The 20,128-nt window shown below is 40.8% G+C and overlaps 1 protein-coding gene across 3 annotated transcripts in view; it reads left to right on the top strand.

Annotated features, from left to right (window-relative positions):
• Positions 1 to 20,128, top strand: part of Rsu1 (Ras suppressor protein 1) — a 188,923-nt gene that overhangs the window by 81,956 nt on the left and 86,839 nt on the right. For all 3 annotated transcript variants that reach the window (XM_021240396.2, XM_004859976.4, XM_021240395.2), the window contains one exon: positions 17,387 to 17,519. In XM_021240396.2, coding sequence (XP_021096055.1) covers positions 17,387 to 17,519 — 133 coding nt within the window. The remainder of the gene's footprint in view (positions 1 to 17,386; positions 17,520 to 20,128) is intronic.

The following is a 20,128-nucleotide window of genomic DNA, read 5'->3' as shown; positions in this document are numbered from 1 at the left end:
GGCACCCACTAGCAAAGGTGTCAGCTCCCATGCATGATGACATTAATTTTCTGGGTCAGAAGCTCTTACTTTGTATCTTTTTTGTTTTAACAGTTTATGGAAGGCCAGTCAGTGGGTGAGGGCTAAAGAAAAAAAGGCAAGAGAGACTTCGGTAATTTCAGAATATACGAGGGGGCAGGAGGTCAGTGCCTCAAAGTGGGCAAAGACAAGGACTCTCCTCTCTGAGCTGGCCATTATTTACTGGGTACACACAACAATTGGAGGGAGTATCTGGTGACTTAGGGGCATGGGTAATCCTTTGTCGATGCGAATCTCATGCTGATGAGGGCAGAAAGGAGAGCATTCCTACAACAGTATGTTGGGATGAGTTAAGCTGATAGGGAATTCGTTCCTCCCCAGGCGAAACCTTTCTCTTTCTGTATTACTACTCAGTTCTCAAAGAACCAGGATGTCTTCAGCTGATGTAATCTTTCCTGGAGTGTCACAGCATCATAGGACCATTGAGGCCTCAGCTGTGACCTTAGGCAAAACGGAGTTATGTTTCTGCACATCATAGCCAGCTGGAGGGCAAAGCAACATTGAGCCTTAGACAGCTGTATTCATACTTGATTTATGAGATGATTTTCCCCCAAATTTATGTAGAATGGCTTTCGACAGCAGTTGAGTCACAGTAGCAACAGTCGTGTAGTACGACTTTGTGGTGTGTATTCTGTCATACTTGCTATGTCATGGGCATCACCAGCATACACACTTTCCATTTATGAATGGTTTTAATCCCTCAGTCACTGGGGTAAACACTTAAAATCCTTGTCTTGCAGATAATGCAGTTGAGGTGCCAAGGTGTTATATTGTCAGTAAATAGTTTGTATGAGATTTGAATGGAAAAGGAGGAAGATCAACAGAACATTGTTTTTTCATTGCAATTATTGGTACAGTAGCTGTTTTCTGCCCATTTCTCAGCCACCGCAAAAAGTGCATTGAAATGCAAACACATGACCATATAAATATTAATGACCTAATTCATAAAGAACACTTGTGAACTCATTGCACCATCTTTAGTAACAAGTTGCTGGGGGAAGCAGTTGAGAGTTCACGTGCCAGTGGCTGCCGGCGTGAAGAGGACCTACTCTGTACAGAGGGACAGCAGTGCGTCTCTGAGCACTGAGGTCAGACCTCCTGGCTCTGCTGCATGCTGTCCCTCCCTGCTGCTGCTTAGGATGTACCGAGCAAGCAGAGCTCCTGGGCTGATGGGGTGCCTGGTGATCCAACCCCTGCCAGTCTTGTTATAACTCCTTTCCGCCTCCCTGTTTTGCTTTGGGCCTCTGGTGATTTTCTGGCTCCTGGAGGCTTAGCCTTGTTCTCTATGAGCCTGTGATGTATCACCCCCTCCAGCGTCACTCTTAACCACTTCTTTGCTTTCTCACTTTGGGTTAGATCTTTCTTGTTTTAACCATCCCTCTCATGTATTTATGGAAACTACTAAAGCATGAGCACCTTAGGGACAATTTCTTTGTGACACAAACTAAAGCAAAGTTTGTGAATGATTAAGTGCATTGATGAAGCAGAAGGAAATCCAGCAGTCTTTTTACTACTCCAGTTGCTCAACTGTTAGGAGATGGGTAGAGTCATGGGTTAAGGGTGAATGCCAAAGTGCTAATCCTTAGTACCTCAGGCTGTATTTGGGGACAGGCCCTTAGGGGGAGCCCTAATCCAATAGGACTGGTGTCCTGGACACAAGGGAACTCCAGAGTTGTGCCTGAAGGGAGGAAAGACCACACAGCCAGAAGGCACAAGAGATGGGAGAGGCCAGGCCTGCTGACACCTCCATCTTGGGCTTCCAGCTGCGAGCTAATAAATGTCTCTTATTTAAGCTCTGCAGCCTGTAGTCCTTTGTTACAGCAGCCCCAGTAAACCAACTGGGTGGCGAATGAAATGACTTGTAAAACTCTGTGATCACTGACAGGTGCGTGTGTGTGTGTGCGTGCATGTGTGTGTGCGCGTGCATGTGTGTGTGCGTGTCTGTGTGTGTGTGTACTGCGTGCACAGATGTGAAACAGAGCTGTACTACTCACAGCAGTTTATTTTCTGTACATTGTATTAATCTGGCAAACTCTGGTGTAAGAGAAAGTGTTCGGCAAGAATTGCAGTGAAGAGGGGTTTCTACTTACTTCGTTAACTCTAAAATTAGTAGGAGTTTCTTAACCTCTAAACAGTTTTGTTAATAGTGTACGTATTTTGTACTGTGATGCATTCAAAGATCATCTGTGTTCTTCTGCTATACTCCGTAGTGAGTTAGTGATTCGTGGCACTTTGATTTACCATTTCATTTCTATATTCAGCCTTTGGGTTTGCAGATACGTTGAGGAAATTCTAGTGACTTACAGAATACTCTATATGATAAACTGCATGCTTGGTGTCATTCTCAGGGCACGTACTCTTAGGCATGATCAGCTGTTGCCCTGACCCTGATGCATAATCAAAGTGTATTTGTGATTGTCATTGTCACTTCTTTCTTTGAGAGGGGGGTGGAGATAGTAAGAGTTGGATGAAGGGTGGGGGATGTAGCTCAGTGATGTTGTGCCTGCCTTGCAAGCGCAAGGTCCTGAGTTTGATCCCCGGTCTGGGGGGAGGGGGGTGAATGAAAGAGTAAGCAGACAAACTAGACCTTTCTGGCAACTGACCTTGCCTGGCAGGAAGGCACCGACAGGGGTTTGTACCTCTGCTCTCCCTCTACTGCTCCTTTGGGAAATGATGCAGTCCTCCAGGAACAACGTCTTCCCTGAGTGTGAAGCACCTCTCACTTTGCAGATTCTTGCAGCCCTGAGACCATATATGTAGGGCATCATGGCTTGGTTTTCATTCCTAAGTATGAAAAGTGTTTTCCCCAGTTTTGAGTTTTTAGATCCTCACTCAAGGCAAATATCCTTGTTTTCTTTTGCCTACTTCATAAAGGAAGCTGCTGCGAAGGAACCAATAGTGTGTGTTCTAGTGTCGGGAGCGCATCCTCATTGCTCCAAGCAATGCTGGAGAGGGTTTGGGCAAGAGAGGTACCACAGTGACCCAGACCACATGGACTAGGTGCCCTTGGAGCTTATAATAGAGCTGGGATTTCAGACCAAGGGTTAGAAAGTAAACAAAGTTATCACAAAATGTAATCAAACCGTGAAGTGAAAACATGCTAAGAGAGAGAAAAGTAAAGGGGACCAGCTTCCAGTGATGTCTAGGCAGGCTTCTCCCATGGGGTGACATTGAGTGAGTTCAGTTTCATGAGGAACAAAAGGGAGGTGTTTGGCTGCAGAAACAAGAGACTGGAGTGTGTTGGGCCACATGAGCCATGCATTGTCTGATGGGAAGTGACTCTGGATGGTCCTGTGATGACCTTGAATGACATTGCCCTTGAACAGTTGTTTAAAAGTTTAAGCCATAAGTCTGAGCACCATGTGGTCAGACTATTATTTATCATAAGCTTTACCATTAACTATTTTAAATTACTAGGGGGAACTGGCTCTTGATTAGATTATAGGACACACTTCCATCCTATTTGTTGGCATCAGGTTACTACCAAACAGTTTTTCCTTCTGGGTGTTTCTTGGGGCCTCTAGATGGTGAAAATTTAAAAATATTAAGTGTGAATAATGTAGAAAGTATCACAGGTAAAGAGTTTATTTACTGCTCAAGGTTGTTATTTTGTGTATCAAACAGTTATTGCCATTGAATATTTATTAATTCGATTTCTCTTATTCTGCTGCAAGCTATAATGATGATAATGATCAGGAATCCCAGGATAGCCTAGAATTTGGGAATTGACAGTAGCCAGTTGGAATGTGGGAGTTGACAACACTGTGTAAACCAGTAGCAATCAGAAGGGTTGTTTAGAATGTAATGCTTAGCTCTGAAGCAGAGTTTGACTAATTCAAGCTCTGTGTTGTTTTTGTTTGTTTGGTTGGTTGGTTGGTTGGTTTTTTTGGTAAATAAAAGCTTCAGAAACACCCTCACACATTGAAAATGATTTTGTAGTTGTTGATTGTTTTCTTCTTGAGTAGAGTATTATAGTACTTTCTTTTTTTGTGTTATTTGTTACCGTGGCAGTATTTCATATTTTTAACCCAAAGCAGTTGGTTTTCCAAAAATACTGGAAACAAATTCGTGATGTAATCGTCCTCACCCACATCCAAAGTTGTGGTAGATCTCTATTTTCACTCTGTTATTTATAGTAATTTTTTATGTTAGGATTCGTAGATTATCTAAGTAGACCCTTGAAAGGTAGGATGGACACTTTCCCCTTGAGTTGTATGGTTATTTTGTTTTCATTTTTCTTAATCCTTATTGCTAAAATTCTAAAACATATTAGTTATATCTTTAGCCTATGCTTGACTCTGGATTAACAGTAGATAAGAGGCATCTTCATGGATATTTGTTTGGGGATGCTTATTTGCCTTTTTTTTTTGGTATCAGGGATCGAACTCAGGATCTTGTGATTGCCAGGCAGGTGCTGTGCCACTGAGCTACATCCCCAGCCCTCATTTGCCTTTTATCAATTATGCAAAAATATATATAATAGTAACCCCTATGAATAGAAGTTTGTAAATTTTTTCTACTTTTTCCTATTATAGTGTGTAGTTTTTGCTTTTTTGTATTTCTCTAGTTCTGATACAAGGTGTGTGTGTGTGTGTGTGTGTGTGTGTACTTGTGTGTTTATGCACATGGGCTTGTAGAAGTACAGCTTTCACAGGATGTGGTTTTCTTCCATTGCCTCCTCCTGAGATATTCTTGTTACTCCAAAAAACCAGGGAAAGTAAGTTTCATCAAGTCTCATTAAAATGGATTGCTAATATATAACCTAAAAACATTTGGACTGTTTTTTTGAGCGTGAAAAATTTTGGATGCACTGAAAATTAAGTTACAATTGCCGTTTTTTATGTAGACTTGGTAATTGTGTCACTCACAATTCTTAATTATCTTAGCCCATATTTTATGTGACATAATATCCACACCCTTACCATCTCTACAGAGTATAACTCATGGCACCAAAGTAATAAAAATGTAAGCTCCAGAGTGTGAAGCAAAGCCGGAACAAGCCATTTTTACATATAACTTAAGTTTAGGTTCTGTGTAGTGGGCTGATCCCTTACTTAACCTTTAATAAAATTGGATTCAAGGGTATTTATATATAAATAAAAAAGAAAGTTAATTTCGCTTCACAGTTCCATATGACCAAGTACCCAGTAATACATTACAGTGAGTCCTATTGGCTGAAAATTGCTATACTTTTTTTTAGCAGTGTTTATGACAGTAGGCATTAAAAAGGAAGTTTTTGTCATTTATTAAGATGATCATTGTTAAGATTGTGTGATCATATTCAGACTGATTATATCAGTCTGTATTTGTTTGGCCCTTTATCGCCTATGATGTTATCTAGGAAATTATTTCCTCTTTTTCCGTATTTTGGAAATGAAATTTTAATCACCCCTATACTCTGCAGACCCCGGAAAGGGCTGTGTAGTGGCGTGTGCGTCTGGATCATGGTCAGACTCTTTCTCGGGGTGCTGCTGCTGTTAGTGCATGTGTACGTGAGGGTCCAAATCCAAGGGCAGAGGGTGGGTGTAACTGTTTGCTGAGGAGACAGGAGTCTCGGGGCTGCTTCTCACCCCGGAACACAATCTGCCTTTGGTGCTCTTGTCATGGCATGGTGGGAGGTGGCGAGAGAGAGGGACCAAGGAAGCGTAACCCATGGAAGCGTGCTCAGAAATGCTCGTAATCAGCCATGTACATTGTGAAGTGTGAGTCATGGCTGTTTCTCTGCAATGGTATAGAAGTTTCCATTTTAAAAATAAAAATAGAGGGAAATATACCACCCAACATCTGAGAACTCCAAGCCACCCACAGAACCTTGTGATGCTGCTGCACTGTTCACCCTCCGCACCCTGACCCTGGCATCCACCTTTCTCTGCCTTCCCTCCCAACCCCTCCCTGGCCTGGACCTTGTTCTGCCTTTTCTCCCAATGAAAATTTTCCAAGATAGCTTCATTTCCCAGCATTTCTTTCTTTTATCTTTTTTTTTTTTTGCTGGGGGAGGGGGGTGTAGAGGATCGAACTGAGGACCTTGCGCTTGCAAGGCAGGCAGCGGCACCACTGAGCTAAGTCCCCAGCCCCTCCCAGCATTTCTGTGTAATCATTTTCCTAAACAAATCTGCCCTGATGAAATTTGTTACATATGTAATTATGTGAGATTTTATTCTTTAAAAAAAACTATATAAATGAGTTAACAGATTAACTAAAAACATCTCTCCACTGAGCATTTGACTGTTGAACTGGGAAGTGGCTGCCTACATTAATGCAGTCTGTTATAAACATGCACTCTGTCCTGTTAATGGAAGCATATCATACTTCTCAAGGCAATCTCCAGATTTAATGCAATCCTTGTTAAAATCCCAATGATGTTTTTTACAGAAATATAAAAACCCATCCTGAAGTAGGTGTGGAATCCCAGTGGGCCCCATATGGTCAAAACAATCTTGAAAATGAACAAAGCTGGAGGACTCTTACTTCCTGATTTGAACACTTGCTACAAAGTTACTGTCATCAAAACAGGAGGGGGTGGGCCTGCAACTTTACCATAGAATGATTGTCTAGCTTTCCTCAGGCCGTGGGTTCAATCCCCAGTGTTACAAATAAAAAGAAAAACTAAAAACACACAAAAACAGAAACATACTGGCATAAAGGCAGACATCTAAACCAGTGGAATAGAATAGAGCCCAGAAATAAAGACTCATATATCTGGTCAAATGATTTTGTACCAGAATGGCAAGTGGGAGAACAGCCAGTCTTTTCAACAAATGATGCTCAAAAACTGGACAGCATCCTACAAAAGAATGAAGTTAATCCTTATCTAAAAATATGTTCAAAAATTAAACCAAAATGAGAGAAAGACTTAAATAAAGGCCCACAACTATGAAACTCTTAGAAGAAAGTGTAGCACAGGAAGCTTTATGACATTGGATTTGGTGACAGTTTCTTAGATATAACACCAAAGGCATAGACAATAAAAGAAAGACAAATTGAGCTTCATGAAAACTTAAAATGTTTTATATCAGAGGACAATATCAATCAATGAGAAGGCACCCTGAAAAATGAGAAAATATTTGTAAGTGGGGCATATCTGATAAAGGATTAATATTCAGAATATACTCCTAAAACTTAAGAACAACAAAAACACACAAAGTGAACAATGGACAAAAGACTTGAATAGACATTTCTCCAAAGAAGGTAAACAACCATGCAAAGAAGCTTTACATTGCTATTCATTAGAGAAATGCAGATCAAAACTCGAGGAAGATACCACCTCACACCCATGAGGAGATGACGACTACTACTACTACTGCTACTGCAACTACTACCACACAAACAAGAAAAAAGCAGAATGAAAACAACCTCCCACAAAATATCAAGTATTGACAAGGATCTGAAATTGGAACCTTTGTCTGCTGTTGCTGAGTAGTCCAGCCTCTATGGAAAACAATATGGCAGTTCCTCAAAAAATTAAAAATGAAATTACCATAGGATCCAGCAATTCTACATCTGGGTGTATACCTCAAGGAATTGAACACAAGGCCCCCAAGAAATTCTTGTGCATACTGTAGCAGGATTACAGTTTTTCACAAAAACTGGAATATGGAAGCAGCCCAAGTGCATGTCAGTAGATAAATAGATAATCAAAATGTGATATATACACACAGTAAGGTATTGTTCAGCCTTCAAAAGGAATGACATTTTGACATATGCTGCAACATGGATGAAACTTCAAGACATTGTGTGAAGTGAAAGATGCCAGTCCAAGAAAGAACACTGTGAGATTCCACATGTATGAGAGGTGCTTAGAATAGTCAAAATCACAGAGACATGATGGTACTCAGGAGAAAGACAAATTAGGAACTATTAATGGGTTTAGAATTGGGGTTTTACAACATGAAAAGAATTACAGAAATGGATGGTCATAGCTGCCAACAATTTTGAACATATTTAATGTCACCAAAAAGTACTCTTTAAATAAAATGTAAATTTTATGTGTATTTTAATGCAATAAAAATAAGAAAAAATTACCAAAGTAGTGAAAGTAATGGATATTATTTTTTATAATAGCCAATAAAGTAGAACAAAAGTAACAACTAAAGAAAAAAGGGAAAAAAATATATCAGTCCAATGTATTATTCTGCCATTTTTATTTATTTATTTATTTTGGTACCAGGGATCAAACATGGGTCCTTGCACTTGCACAGCAGGCGGCGAAACCACTGAGCTAAATTCCCGGCTCTATTCTACCATTTTTAAAGATGAGATCATCATAATACTTTCCATGCAAGACTGCATGACTTCTTGGAATAATGTATACAAAGCTCTCCCAGAGCCTGGGACATAGCACATCCTCAACAAATAATAGCTACGATATGATATAAGTAATTATAATGATTAAGCTGATGATAGGAATAAGCATTCATTGTTGGGTGGAAGTTTTTGACACTTAATAGAACTTGTAATGGCACCTCAAAATTCGAATTTCTTTCTCAGTACCATTAATAAATTAAAAATTCATGCTTTATTTAAAATTCTAGTCTCGTTTATTTTTTACCGTTAAGAAAGTGCCATGATTTTTTGAAATATAATCCCTTTGAACAGAAACATTGTACCTCCTAGGAAATTGTTAGGAATGCAAACTCTTGGTCTTCACTCAGGACCGTTAACATGCTGGAGGTACAACAAGACCTTCAGAAAATTCCGATGCACTTCAGGCTTGAGAATCCAGATTTCTTACAGGTAGGAAATGTGGGAAAGGATAACCTTCATGATCCCACAGTCCAAATATCACCAGTCTTGAAATTCTAAGTTTATTTTATTCTAGACTTTGTCTTATATTCTAGCCTTTTTTTCTACACATCTATGTCAATGCTTTTTAAAAACAGTATGATCCTGTTTTTTTTTAATTTTACAGTCTACCTTTTAGTCTTTAGTATTATGTCATGACCATTAACCCATGTCACTGAATTTTATTTTGAAACCTTTTTAATCATGTGACGACATACATATTATACTGTCCTGTAAGTGTCTCATAATTTATCAGCCAACTCTGAGACAATTGAGTTGTTTCCAGTTGAACATAAGCAGAACATAAGCAGCATTGAATTGAAAATATATGATCATAAATCATTTGGAATATCTATCATTGTTTCCTCAGCACACATTTATTGCTGGAATGAAATTACTGGGTCAAACAGTATGAGCATTTTTATAGTTCTTAATATAAATAGTCAATTTGCTTTTCAGAAAAGAGATACCAACCAGAGGACACTATCCAGCAGTGTAGGGAAAGTGCTTATTCCTCAAACCCTGCTCACCTGAAGGAATTACTGTTGTTTTGGGCCTGTCCCAGTTTGGTGGGAGGATATATACATATATAAATTGTTATCAGTAGGATATACAGCTCAGTATTAGTAACTTGATGTTTTCTAGTCATTATATTGGCCTATGGTTGTGTATTCACAGAATACAAGGAAGTTACTGGCTTGGAGCTTTTCTCTTAATGATAAATGTTAAGGTTAATATTTTCTGAAATTTATTGTTCCAGTATGGCTCTTAACCTCCATAGTCTGTACAAGTTTTCTTTGTTGAAAGCATTTTGTAGGTCTTACAAAGGAATCCCGTAGAATAAAAATAACTGGGCAGGGCCGGGGATTTAGCTCAGTGGTGCCACTGCCTGCCTCACAAATGCAAGGTCCTGAGTTCAGTCCCTGGTATAAAAAATAAATAAATAACTGGGCAATATGGGTGGGAAGGTAGGCCTGGCACCTGCAGCATTAGAAATCAGTTAAGGACGAGAGGACCTTGCAGGAAGAGAAAAGCAAATCATTTTTGTCCCTAGTATCACAAAGCAATTAAGTAAAACTGTTGTTAGTACTAAATCTTGCTAGTGGGGGAACTGATGAAGTGGTCTGAAGTAGTGTTAATGCTAAACTAACTGGGAAAAATATTGTCCCATTAAGGTGGCAATCCCTTGTATGTTTAACTTAGCTGTGACAGGGCTGGGTGTGAGGCTCAGTGGTAGAGCACTTGCCTAGCAGGTGCAAGGACCTGGGATCAATCAGCCCCTCAGTGCTGACATTTCTAGCTTCCTAAGAGATTGGAAGAGTGGCCTCCACACAGCCCATGAGCTGGGGAACTCGAGGGGAGGGAGGATCTTGGTGAGGAAAATAAGGACTGGCCAGTGCTTGGGGAACCCACCAGGTGGGGATGCAGCAGAGTGCTGCTCTCTAGAAATCTTTCAGTCCCCCCAAAATGAAATTGGTGTTCCCAAATTGTATCTTAGCCCTGCTTTTGATCGTGAACATTTGAGAATCTTAGAACAGGACCTTTTCTTCAGAAGAGTATACCCACGCAAAGTTGGCATTCAGTTTCAGAAGCTTATGAATATCTTGAGGGAACACTTGTTTTAGGCAGATATTCTCCAAATAGGCATTTTTTTCCCATGGTAGTTTTAATCATGAGAGTAATACTTTATATTTCCTTTCCACTTGGTGGAACCATTTTCATATGGGACACTGTTCTTTGGTCCCCATCCACAGTCCTGTCCGTGGACCCTGTCATCCTCATTGGCAGCTGAGGAGGCTGAGGTTCAGCCAAACACAAGATTCACCCACACTCTCCAGACCACAAAGGCAGTGAAAGGCGTGCGGGACCAAGAGCCAAGACCATTGTGACCTGACATTGCATGATCCAAAAAAAGGAAATCTGGCGAGCAAAAATGAGATTGCCTCCCACATTTAGAGAATGATAGGGAAATCCTAAAGGGATGCCAGAGTTAACACATGAATTACTTATTAGGAGCCATTTCAGCTTGCAAGATAGGCCCACCATGGTGGTGCGCCTTGCGGGGAGCGAGGCTCTGGGGCTGGTTAATCATATTTACAGGTCACGTCACAGAGAGCTTCCCGCCCCATCCCACCCTGGACCACAGAGAGCAGTGGCCCAGAGAGGATGAGTTGGAAACAATATAAAATGTCATGTTTCTTGATTGGTAAAAGAACTTCTGGATCTGTTTGCACCAGCACATGCATGAATCAGGTGCTTCTTTTGTTGGAACCATTTGGCAAACTGGTTTTGGGATTTTTTTTTTTTTCAGTTTTTCCTTATTCAAATTGCACTCTTCCTTTCTATATCAGAAGAGTAGCAGTTTATTTTCCCGCCCATTGTAAAGCAGCAATGCATTGCATGCATGAGCAAAATGCCTCTTAAAAATGTGCTGCGGGAAAAGCTGAGCAGACAGTGGCCAGAATGACAGTGTGGCCTTGCATTCCCTGCAGGATAAATTTGAGAGCTGTCAGGAGACGTCCCAGCTTACTTTGATTGCACTGATAATGCCCAGAAAGAGAAGCAACCTCAGGCCTGCATTCTCAATCCATTTAGGGCTTGATAAATAGTCGTCAACAATGCAGGCAAAAAAGATGGGCCACCCGTGTGTCGATAACATTGTTTTAAATAAGATATGCTCCTTGACACCAGTTAGTGTGCATTCTGTATTTTGAATTTGTTTTTGACAAATTCCCTTTCAGTGGACCTTAATCTTGTAATCATCAACCTTTTTTTAATTTTGAAGATAATGCATACTTGAAACAACATGGAACACTTAAAGGAGAAAACATTAACATGCTAAGTATCCTTTTTTACTTTATCACGTGAACATTTATTCACATACATAGTATGGGATTTTTGTCTTCTTTTGTTCAAAAAAAGTGGATCTTAGGCAATATAGTATACCCTGTTTTATAGTGTAGACCTCTCTCCAGGGCAGTACATGTAGATAAATCTATTTTAATAACTGAGTAAAATTCATAGTATGGCTGTTGTGTACATTATTGTGCTTATCACTTGGTAGTGAGCATTCTGGTTGTTTCCATTGTTTAATTATTGAAAATATTCACTATTACATACAAGCATCCTTTTATAGGCCTCATCATCATTTTCTACTCGGTAGAAAAGCAAAAAAATAGGAACTTTCCATAGTCTGCCATTGTCTGTCACTGTGCATTTCTGTAATTAGTAGCGTAGCACCTCGTAATAAAAATTACACAGATTTATGGGTGGACCATCGCTTTATATAGAGAGCAGCCCTAAATGCAGCTTTTATTTCGAGTTGGAGTCGTTTGTGGCTAGCTTCCTTGTGGTAATTCACTGCGGAGCAGAGGTGATCTTTCAGCCATGACGACGTCCCATCCGTATCCCTTCGTGAGCAAATCCATTACCTGGATCTGGGCAAATCTGGTATAGTAATGATAGATTACCCGATCAGCCCCTGTTTTGTACGTTTACCTGTTAGACCATGGTCTCAGATTTTTATGACTGAGTAAGAGAGAACCTGGCTTTTAGAGTGCATTATTTAAAGTGCTCCCTGGGGCGTTATTTTGAAATTAGAAAAGGAAGAAATGCGGCTTTGATGATGTGAAAAATTTGCCCTCATCCCCCACCCGTCACCCTGATTACTCACGGTGTGACAAATGGTACCCTCGGCCACATGCTTTAGGATTTTGAATACTGAGGAAGAATTTGCTCAGTGTGATTACGGAAACAACCAATTTCCATAAGTGAAAATGAGCATGCTTATTAATGGGTCTGCAATTGCCTATTGCAGTCAATCACGTTTATAACTAGCAAGGAGAATGATTGTTTTGCATGATTTAATGTTTACACAATTACCATTGCACAGCCAAGCTTGCTGTACTAGAGGCTGGGGAAAGAAGCATATGTGGTCCTTTTGCAGGTAATAAAATGGAAAATCCAATTTGCAATTGCAGAATAAGCCTCTGAGTGATATATGATCTTCATAGCAGCATCGGTCAGGGGGTCGCCGCTAATCACGGCGCTGCCTGGCTTCCCCAGTGGCCTGCGCCTTCCGACTGAGGAGTGAGCAAAGCGAATCGGTGTCTGGGAGCCAGCCAGCGTGTCTGTAGATGCACCACTTTCGAGCTTATTAGATCCTCTTTGTCACAGTGCTTAATCCTGCTGCCTGATCCTTGTTAGAACAGCACCGGAGCACCGCTCAGCCTCCTAATAAAGGGGCTGGGTGAGGGCTGCGTGCTCGGCGCACTGAAGCGTGCGGAGCGAGGGCGACGGCAGGCTGACTGACAGCGGGGTGAGATGCGTCCTGCATGTTATTGCTTAAAAGGGAACCCACCCCGGACAGCTGACAGTCGAGCCGGGCCGAGGCAGTGAGAACTTGTTGCTAGGCCGATAGGAGAGGTGTCATCTTTTCACACAGTATAATGGCCTAGCTTTACTCTAATTATAATTAGGCCTCTTCTGAAACTGCTGTGTGTCGGGCTGGCGCAGAGTGAGGTAAGAGGTACTGGAGACGAACAGCTTGCTGGGAGGATTACAGCTACCCAGAAGCAGGGATTGTGTTATCCACCAGTGACACCATCCTATCGCACCAACGTCTAGCTCTGAACAGGCATTGCCTGTTAAGCTCATGCGTGATTTCCATCCTGGTCACAGGCGATTGTTTCTTCTGTGAGGTTTTTATGGTGCTTGGTTAAAGAGACTGTCAAATAAGAAGCGATTGCCTTCTGTTTTCCCTCCTGTGAACTTGAATCATTCTTTTCTCTTAGGCTTCTCAGTTCTTGTAGCTTTATGAAGCACCCGTGAATCTGATTTAGAGGCAAGTCTGAGACTAAAAGAAGGAAATGGGAGTGGGCTGGAGTAACCCAGAGTCCTGCCTCCTCCCCCAGCCCTGGCCAGAATGTGCCAGTGGTTTCCAAGTGATGGGAATGAAGACACTCATGAATAGCCCTGGGTCTTTCTGCTTTCCCGACTTTCAGACATCAGTGTAAGACTCCTTATCCCAGAGGGGAGTGTGTCTAGCTTGCATCCAGCGTCTCCTAGGTGCTCCAGTTAGCAGAAGTCATTAGCAGTCCCTTATGCCTCTTCGTCTCCACTGACAGCACTAATAGAGACGTCGCTTAGGACTGACAGATCTCCAGTGGGTGAGAGGCTTCAGACAGAAGGGCATGACTGACCTTTCTTGGCATTATTCCCTGTGGTCTGTCTTCCATGTGTGGCAGTCGGGCAGCATAGAACTTCAGTGCATTATTTTTGCAGGATTACCATTAAAAAGCCTGCAGCCTTCATAAGAAGCTGTTAAGAAGTTAACAAGAGGCCGTGTGCGTGCCAAGAGTGTTTGTGGGTTGTTGGTAATTGAATGTGGGCTCCTGTATTGTAAGTTCCAGGATAGTCCATTGAAACCTACTTAGCTCATATCGTGCCTGTACTTCTGGATTATTGAGGCAAACCTTGGAACTTGGCAGAAGGGAGCTTGTGATATACTCAAGAGAAAGAAGAGAATTTCTTTCTGTGCAAATTTGGAATAGCTCAGGCTTATCTATAGTATCTTCCCCGGACCCTTTCTCTGGTCCATGTTGCTGTCATACTGACTGAGGGCCCTGAGAATACACTGCAGCCAGAAGTGCTCTGTGTTCCAAACACAGCCACTTCCCCCCACCACTCCCCGCTCTTCTCCCCAAAGTAGAGAACAAATCCATACTCTCACGACCCCCATCTAAACCACATGTTAACAGGAGAGCCATGCAGTTGCATTAATTCATGATAACACATGAATGATGGAAAGTCCTAGGTGTTTGTTCAACAGAATAAAATTCTACCGACTAGAAATTCAAATTATATGTCTCAGTAGGATAAGCATTGTTGGGGTTGAGAAAGGAACAGATTAAGGACAGAATTGCCAATAATGAGGGAAACCCTTGGCTTAGGAATTAGTTCACAACTTAATTGCATGAATTTATAATGTTTATCACAACCTTTTTTTTTCCCTCCTCCCCATCCACTTTGTTTTGGGTACCGGGGATCGAACTCAGGACCTTGCGCTTGCAAGGCAAGCACCGGAACCACTGAACTAAATCCGTGGTCCCCATCCACTTTGGATACACGTATTTTTCCAAGGGTTTCCATAATTTGTTTCCTGGTTGATTCCATACTGAGTCAGTGGGAATGGCTTGGAGGCAGGAGGATGACAATAAGTAAGCACAGTTATTTCTTAGGTGGATGTTTGAAGAGAGGTTGTTCACCTATAGCGCTTGCATCCTCAGTTTGTTAGTGAATTACTGCACCATGGTTACTGTTGCCTGGAACATGTGCCTGTCCCTCGGTGGCCACCATCCTAAGAGCAGTCTGCAGTGTGTTCATTGGGCATGGAAAATGTGACACATCAGAAATACAGACTTATGTGTCAGTGAATGACTTCTTTCCAGAAATTCCTACTATCTAGGAAAAGGGGAATTTGAAGAAAAAGAAGCAATAAAGAAATGATATGAGGGGGCTGGGGATTTAGCTCAGTGGTACCGCCACCTGCCTCATAAGCGCAAGGTCCCAAGTTCTATCCTGAGTACCAAAAAAAGGAAATGATATGAAAAGTAGATATAGAAGTATCATAAACTAGATCCTAAGAGGAAACAGGGATGATAGAGAAATGTAAGCAAGAGATCAGTGTCACTCTGGGGAAGCTAAAAACCAACCTCTTCCCTAAGTAAAAGTAGAAACAAAACAAAAAAATGAGTGGCAGCTCCTTAAAAACAAGATCAATCTGGGGTAAGTTACTCAACTGAGTAGCATGTCTGTAACCCTTGTATTTTCATTCACCCTAGACAGCTTCCTGACTCCTAAAGGATCAAGCTCATTAATTACCAAGTGATATAATATCTGACTAATAATGTTTAACCACTAAGATGAGGACAGTGATGTTATTGATAATCTTGGAGAGAAATGTATCTGCTTATTTTTGCACTTGACACCAATAAATTCGGTTTCCTTGGAAAGATCATGGTGAATTATTCTCTCTTAATATTTAGTAATATCTGCTTCCTTAGAAGCATTTTGTGAATGCTGTGAATTTTGTGAATAATCGCCTTTCTTCCTCCATTTTTCTGAACAGTTGCAAGTCCATATAACAAAAGCAGAAGGGATTCAAAGCATCTATTCTTTTGTTTAAAGAAGAAATATTGCATCATCTTCCCAGTAAAAATTTCATTTATCCTTTCATTCCCAAAGCTCAGGTCAGCTAAGAAATGATTTGTGTGCTCGTATACTTGCATCCCAGAATACATTTTCATTATCCTGAGTTATCAGTTATGACAAAATAGACAATAGAGCCTCACAATAGGACAAACATGTTACTTTGGTTGTGCCTTGGGAAGAGTGATTGTTGAATGTCTGTGTTCGAGCAGCTCTGGCATGTGGACCACAATGGACATGCTCAGTAGGAATTTTAGGGAAAAGCCCTCTGTCCATTTGCTACATTCCCAACAAGGTGATATCCAGAGCTCCATTCCCTGCCTGTTTTTTATGTTTTATTTTGACAGAATCTTGCTAAGGTAGGTTACCCGTGCTGAGCTGAGATTTGCAATCCCCCTTCTTCAGCTTCCCGGAGTGCTGGGATTGCAGGTGTGCACCACCACGCCTGGCAAACTCCTCTGTACTGATCTAGATTGACATGTGATTTAACCTGATTGCTTTACCTGTAGAAAGCAAAGGTGGTTTCTAGTCAGGCTTGAAATCCCTGTGCCAACATTTTCTGACCTCGGTACATATTAATGAATTCCCTCAGGTTTCCATTTCTTCACCTATAAAGTGATGTTAATAACTAACTTTGGGGACTGCTGGAGAATTCAGTGAGGAGATGATTGTAAAAGGGAATTTGTAAACCGTACAAGCTGTACAAGTGTTAGTCTCCATCATTAGCATGTTAACAAGCTTCATTCAGTGCCGATTCTGAGATGTGCTTTTGGTGCTTGAGAAATATAGAAATAATTTTATTGGGTAGCATTCTTGTCTTCATTCATATGCTGCATTGCTTGATGAAAAAAGTGGTGTTGATCAGATTGAGCTTAGATCTACTAGGATCAAAGTGAATACTCACTTTGACGTTCTCAAGGTAGAATTTCAGGGGGCTTCAATACCACCGCTTCCTTCATTCTTGACCAAGTCTTTTGTAGTCTCTGTAGCAAATACCTAGAAATGCAAGGCATATGTTACACTGGCACGGATTCCTCCCAGGTCTGCGTCTTTCCTTCCCCCTTCCCTCCATTTCCTCTCCCTTCCTTCCTATTTCTTCTGTTTGGTCTTAATTTCTTGAAACAGGGTATTGTCACTAACATTATTTATGCACCAGTGGTGTCAGAGGGTAAGTAATTTTTTAAAAATCCACTCAGTGACCACAGGGCCCCAAGGTACGTAAAGTTGTGCTGTAGCTACTGAATAGGACTTTTTAGACCTGATCTCTGTTGGTTGAGATGACCTTCACCTTTTGCTTTCTCCCTCTTCTTCCTTTCAGGAAACTTGGATTTAACTGGTCAGAAGCAAGTATTCAAAGCAGAGAATAACCCCTGGGTTACCCCTATAGCTGACCAGTTCCAGCTTGGCGTGTCCCACGTTTTTGAATATATCCGTTCTGAGACATACAAATAGTAAGTAGACCGATTTTCTAAAATAAATGTGGTTTTTCTGGTATTTATAATTATTCTCCAGTTAAGGAATTATCAGATAATATTGTCCTATTGCTGGCAGTTAAAACATTCCATTTTAAAATGTTTAAAACTGCATGTGGTAATTGCCTCTGTAGATTACTTTTACTTGACATTTTCAAGGACATTTTTGCCAATTTTGTTTGGGGAATTTTTAAGGTACTAAATTAGTTGAATATTCATGGCTTCAAGGAAATTCACCAGACACTTTAAGATCAGAACATATTTTATTCTTCTGTGGATGCAAAGAATTATAAGTGTTATGAACAAAATTGTTAAGCAGTTTATTTATAAAATCAGAATACTAGAAAAGCATCATTCTATTATGTAGAAGGTTTTACTCTAGTGACATGATAATCTCTAAAGGGAAGAGAAAGGGCAGAAAAAGAGAGGAGGAATCAGCTGAGAAGCACAGCTTCAAAATTTCTGAAATCCTGACTTCAGGTTAAGGGGAGTTATAGGAGCTACCCCTGGCCAGTCCCACCCCTTCCTCCTGTGTCAGGACTGGAAGGAATTCCGCCTCCCAGCTGCTCCTGTTTTTTTGTCTTCTGTCATTGTTTTCCCACCTCATCCCAGCTGCTCACCCCAGCAACAGTCATTTATCTCAATGCTTAGCTGATCCCTGAAACTGAAATCTAGGCTAGTTTTAAATATCTACAAAAAAAAAAATGTGGAAAAATATCCATAGTCAGGCTTAATCCGTTTCTGAGTTCCATACCAGCTTTTGAGAATGTAGCATCCCAACTATGTTAGTGAGGGGCTAATGCATCGTTGAAGATTACGTCCAGTTGAGAATCAATCTCTCTCTCTCTTTCTCTCTCCCCCCCATCCCTTCCCCCTCTCCCCCATCACTCTCCGTTCTCTCTTTCTCTCTCTCTCTCTCTCAAGATGCCCATCACTCAGTGCATTTCTCACTGAATCAAGTAACAAGACAGAACTTCTGCCTATGAATGGCTACCTCTTCCCAGAGCACCACAAAAAACAATGACATTCAAATTAAATACAGTAACATTGCCCATCCTCACAGATGAAAGCAGCTTAAAGCATGCTTTACATTTTTTAGATGATACTCTGACATTTACAATATAATCCTTAATAGGCAGAGTAAAATGGGACAAGTATACAATATGTATTAGAGTTGCATGAGCCATATAGATATGTGCAGTTATTACACATTCGATCTTTGTTTTAAATGCAAATATTGCCTAGCCTTAGAAATTAGTTTGGTTAATGAAATTGTGTGGAAATAATACAATTGCACACTAGCAGATTATTGTTCATTTTGTTTCTCTTGTTACCATCAGGAGTTTTAGATAGGGCTCTAACTTTTTTCTTGGTAAATATGAAGCTATAGAGGGCTTGGTTTGTAAGGTATATTTAAGATACCTTTCTGCATATGATAGTATATAGAAAAATACCCCCATAGGGCAGGGATGCTCATGACTTCTGCCCTCGTCTCCTTGGAAAAGAGGAAAGATGACTGCCCCTCATCTTTTCGGTCTACATAATCTCCCCTAATAATCAGCATCACTTCTAACCATTATACTGTCCCAACACCGCAGAGAGAGAGGGAGGGAGAGAGAGAGAGAGATTACCTGTGCAGAAATGTTTCCATTATGTTTTGCCAGATTAATATATATGCTGATTTAAAAAATTCTTCTAAATGCCCTCCTAAAAGTCATATTCATAGGAAGATGAATAGCTGCATATTAGTATATCTTTGTTTAATAACGCAACTTAACTCTTCCACTGTTTTAAGTAGCCATTTTATATTTATTTGCAGTATCCTGCCCAACTATCAGGCAAAAAAAATACTGTTCTTATTAGTGGAAACTCGGCTGCTTTTTAAAGTTTTTCATGTGACACCCTTCAGGGATAGCAATTTGTTCCCGACACTCATTTTTTTAAAAAAATAAGAAGCAAATTTCACATTTAATGCCTTAGTTTTAGATCCTCAATTCTAAAGTTCCTAATGGTTTTGTCTTTGTTTCTTGTTACTTAGGCCACATACACTCTTTCAATTAAAAATCCTCTTATATTTACGTGGGTATGTGTATAGAACTATACGCTATATGTTACAGGTATCTATATGAGTATGTTCTGTATTAAAGATATATATGTGTATTTGTAAACAGACCTCTGAACTGTCATGAAAGCGTCATTTTCTTTTGGCTCTTGAAATGGCAGTGAACTTCCTTCCTTTCTCTTCTTCAAACCAGTTAACCTATTACCTAAATGAGAGCAGTGAAGAGGTAAAGAACTGTTCAGAATGTTTTATTTTCATGCACAGCTGTGGGCGACTTTCACAGTGACCTTTGTGTTCTCAGCACATCTTCCAGGCCTTCTGAGCCTGGGGAGGCGACAGCGGGAAGATGGATTATCTGATTTATGGGCTCTAATGGACTGCAGGAGGAGACATGGACGTTTGAAACAAAACGTTGAATTTGGCGCTTGGGAAGAAGTGAAACACTCTGAGATGATTTGACTTGCTGAAGATAGGAGCTTGTTCCGTGAGGCAGGAGGAGGAGTGGGTAGTTGTGGCAGGCGGGCTG

The sequence above is a fragment of the Heterocephalus glaber genome, unplaced genomic scaffold (genome assembly GCF_053883595.1).
Source record: "Heterocephalus glaber isolate CG9 unplaced genomic scaffold, H.glaber_assembly_v1.0 deba00000768, whole genome shotgun sequence".
Classification (NCBI taxonomy): Eukaryota; Metazoa; Chordata; class Mammalia; order Rodentia; family Bathyergidae; genus Heterocephalus; species Heterocephalus glaber.
The sequence above is the reverse complement of the archived record's forward strand: the minus strand, read 5'-3'. Positions and strand labels throughout refer to the sequence as shown.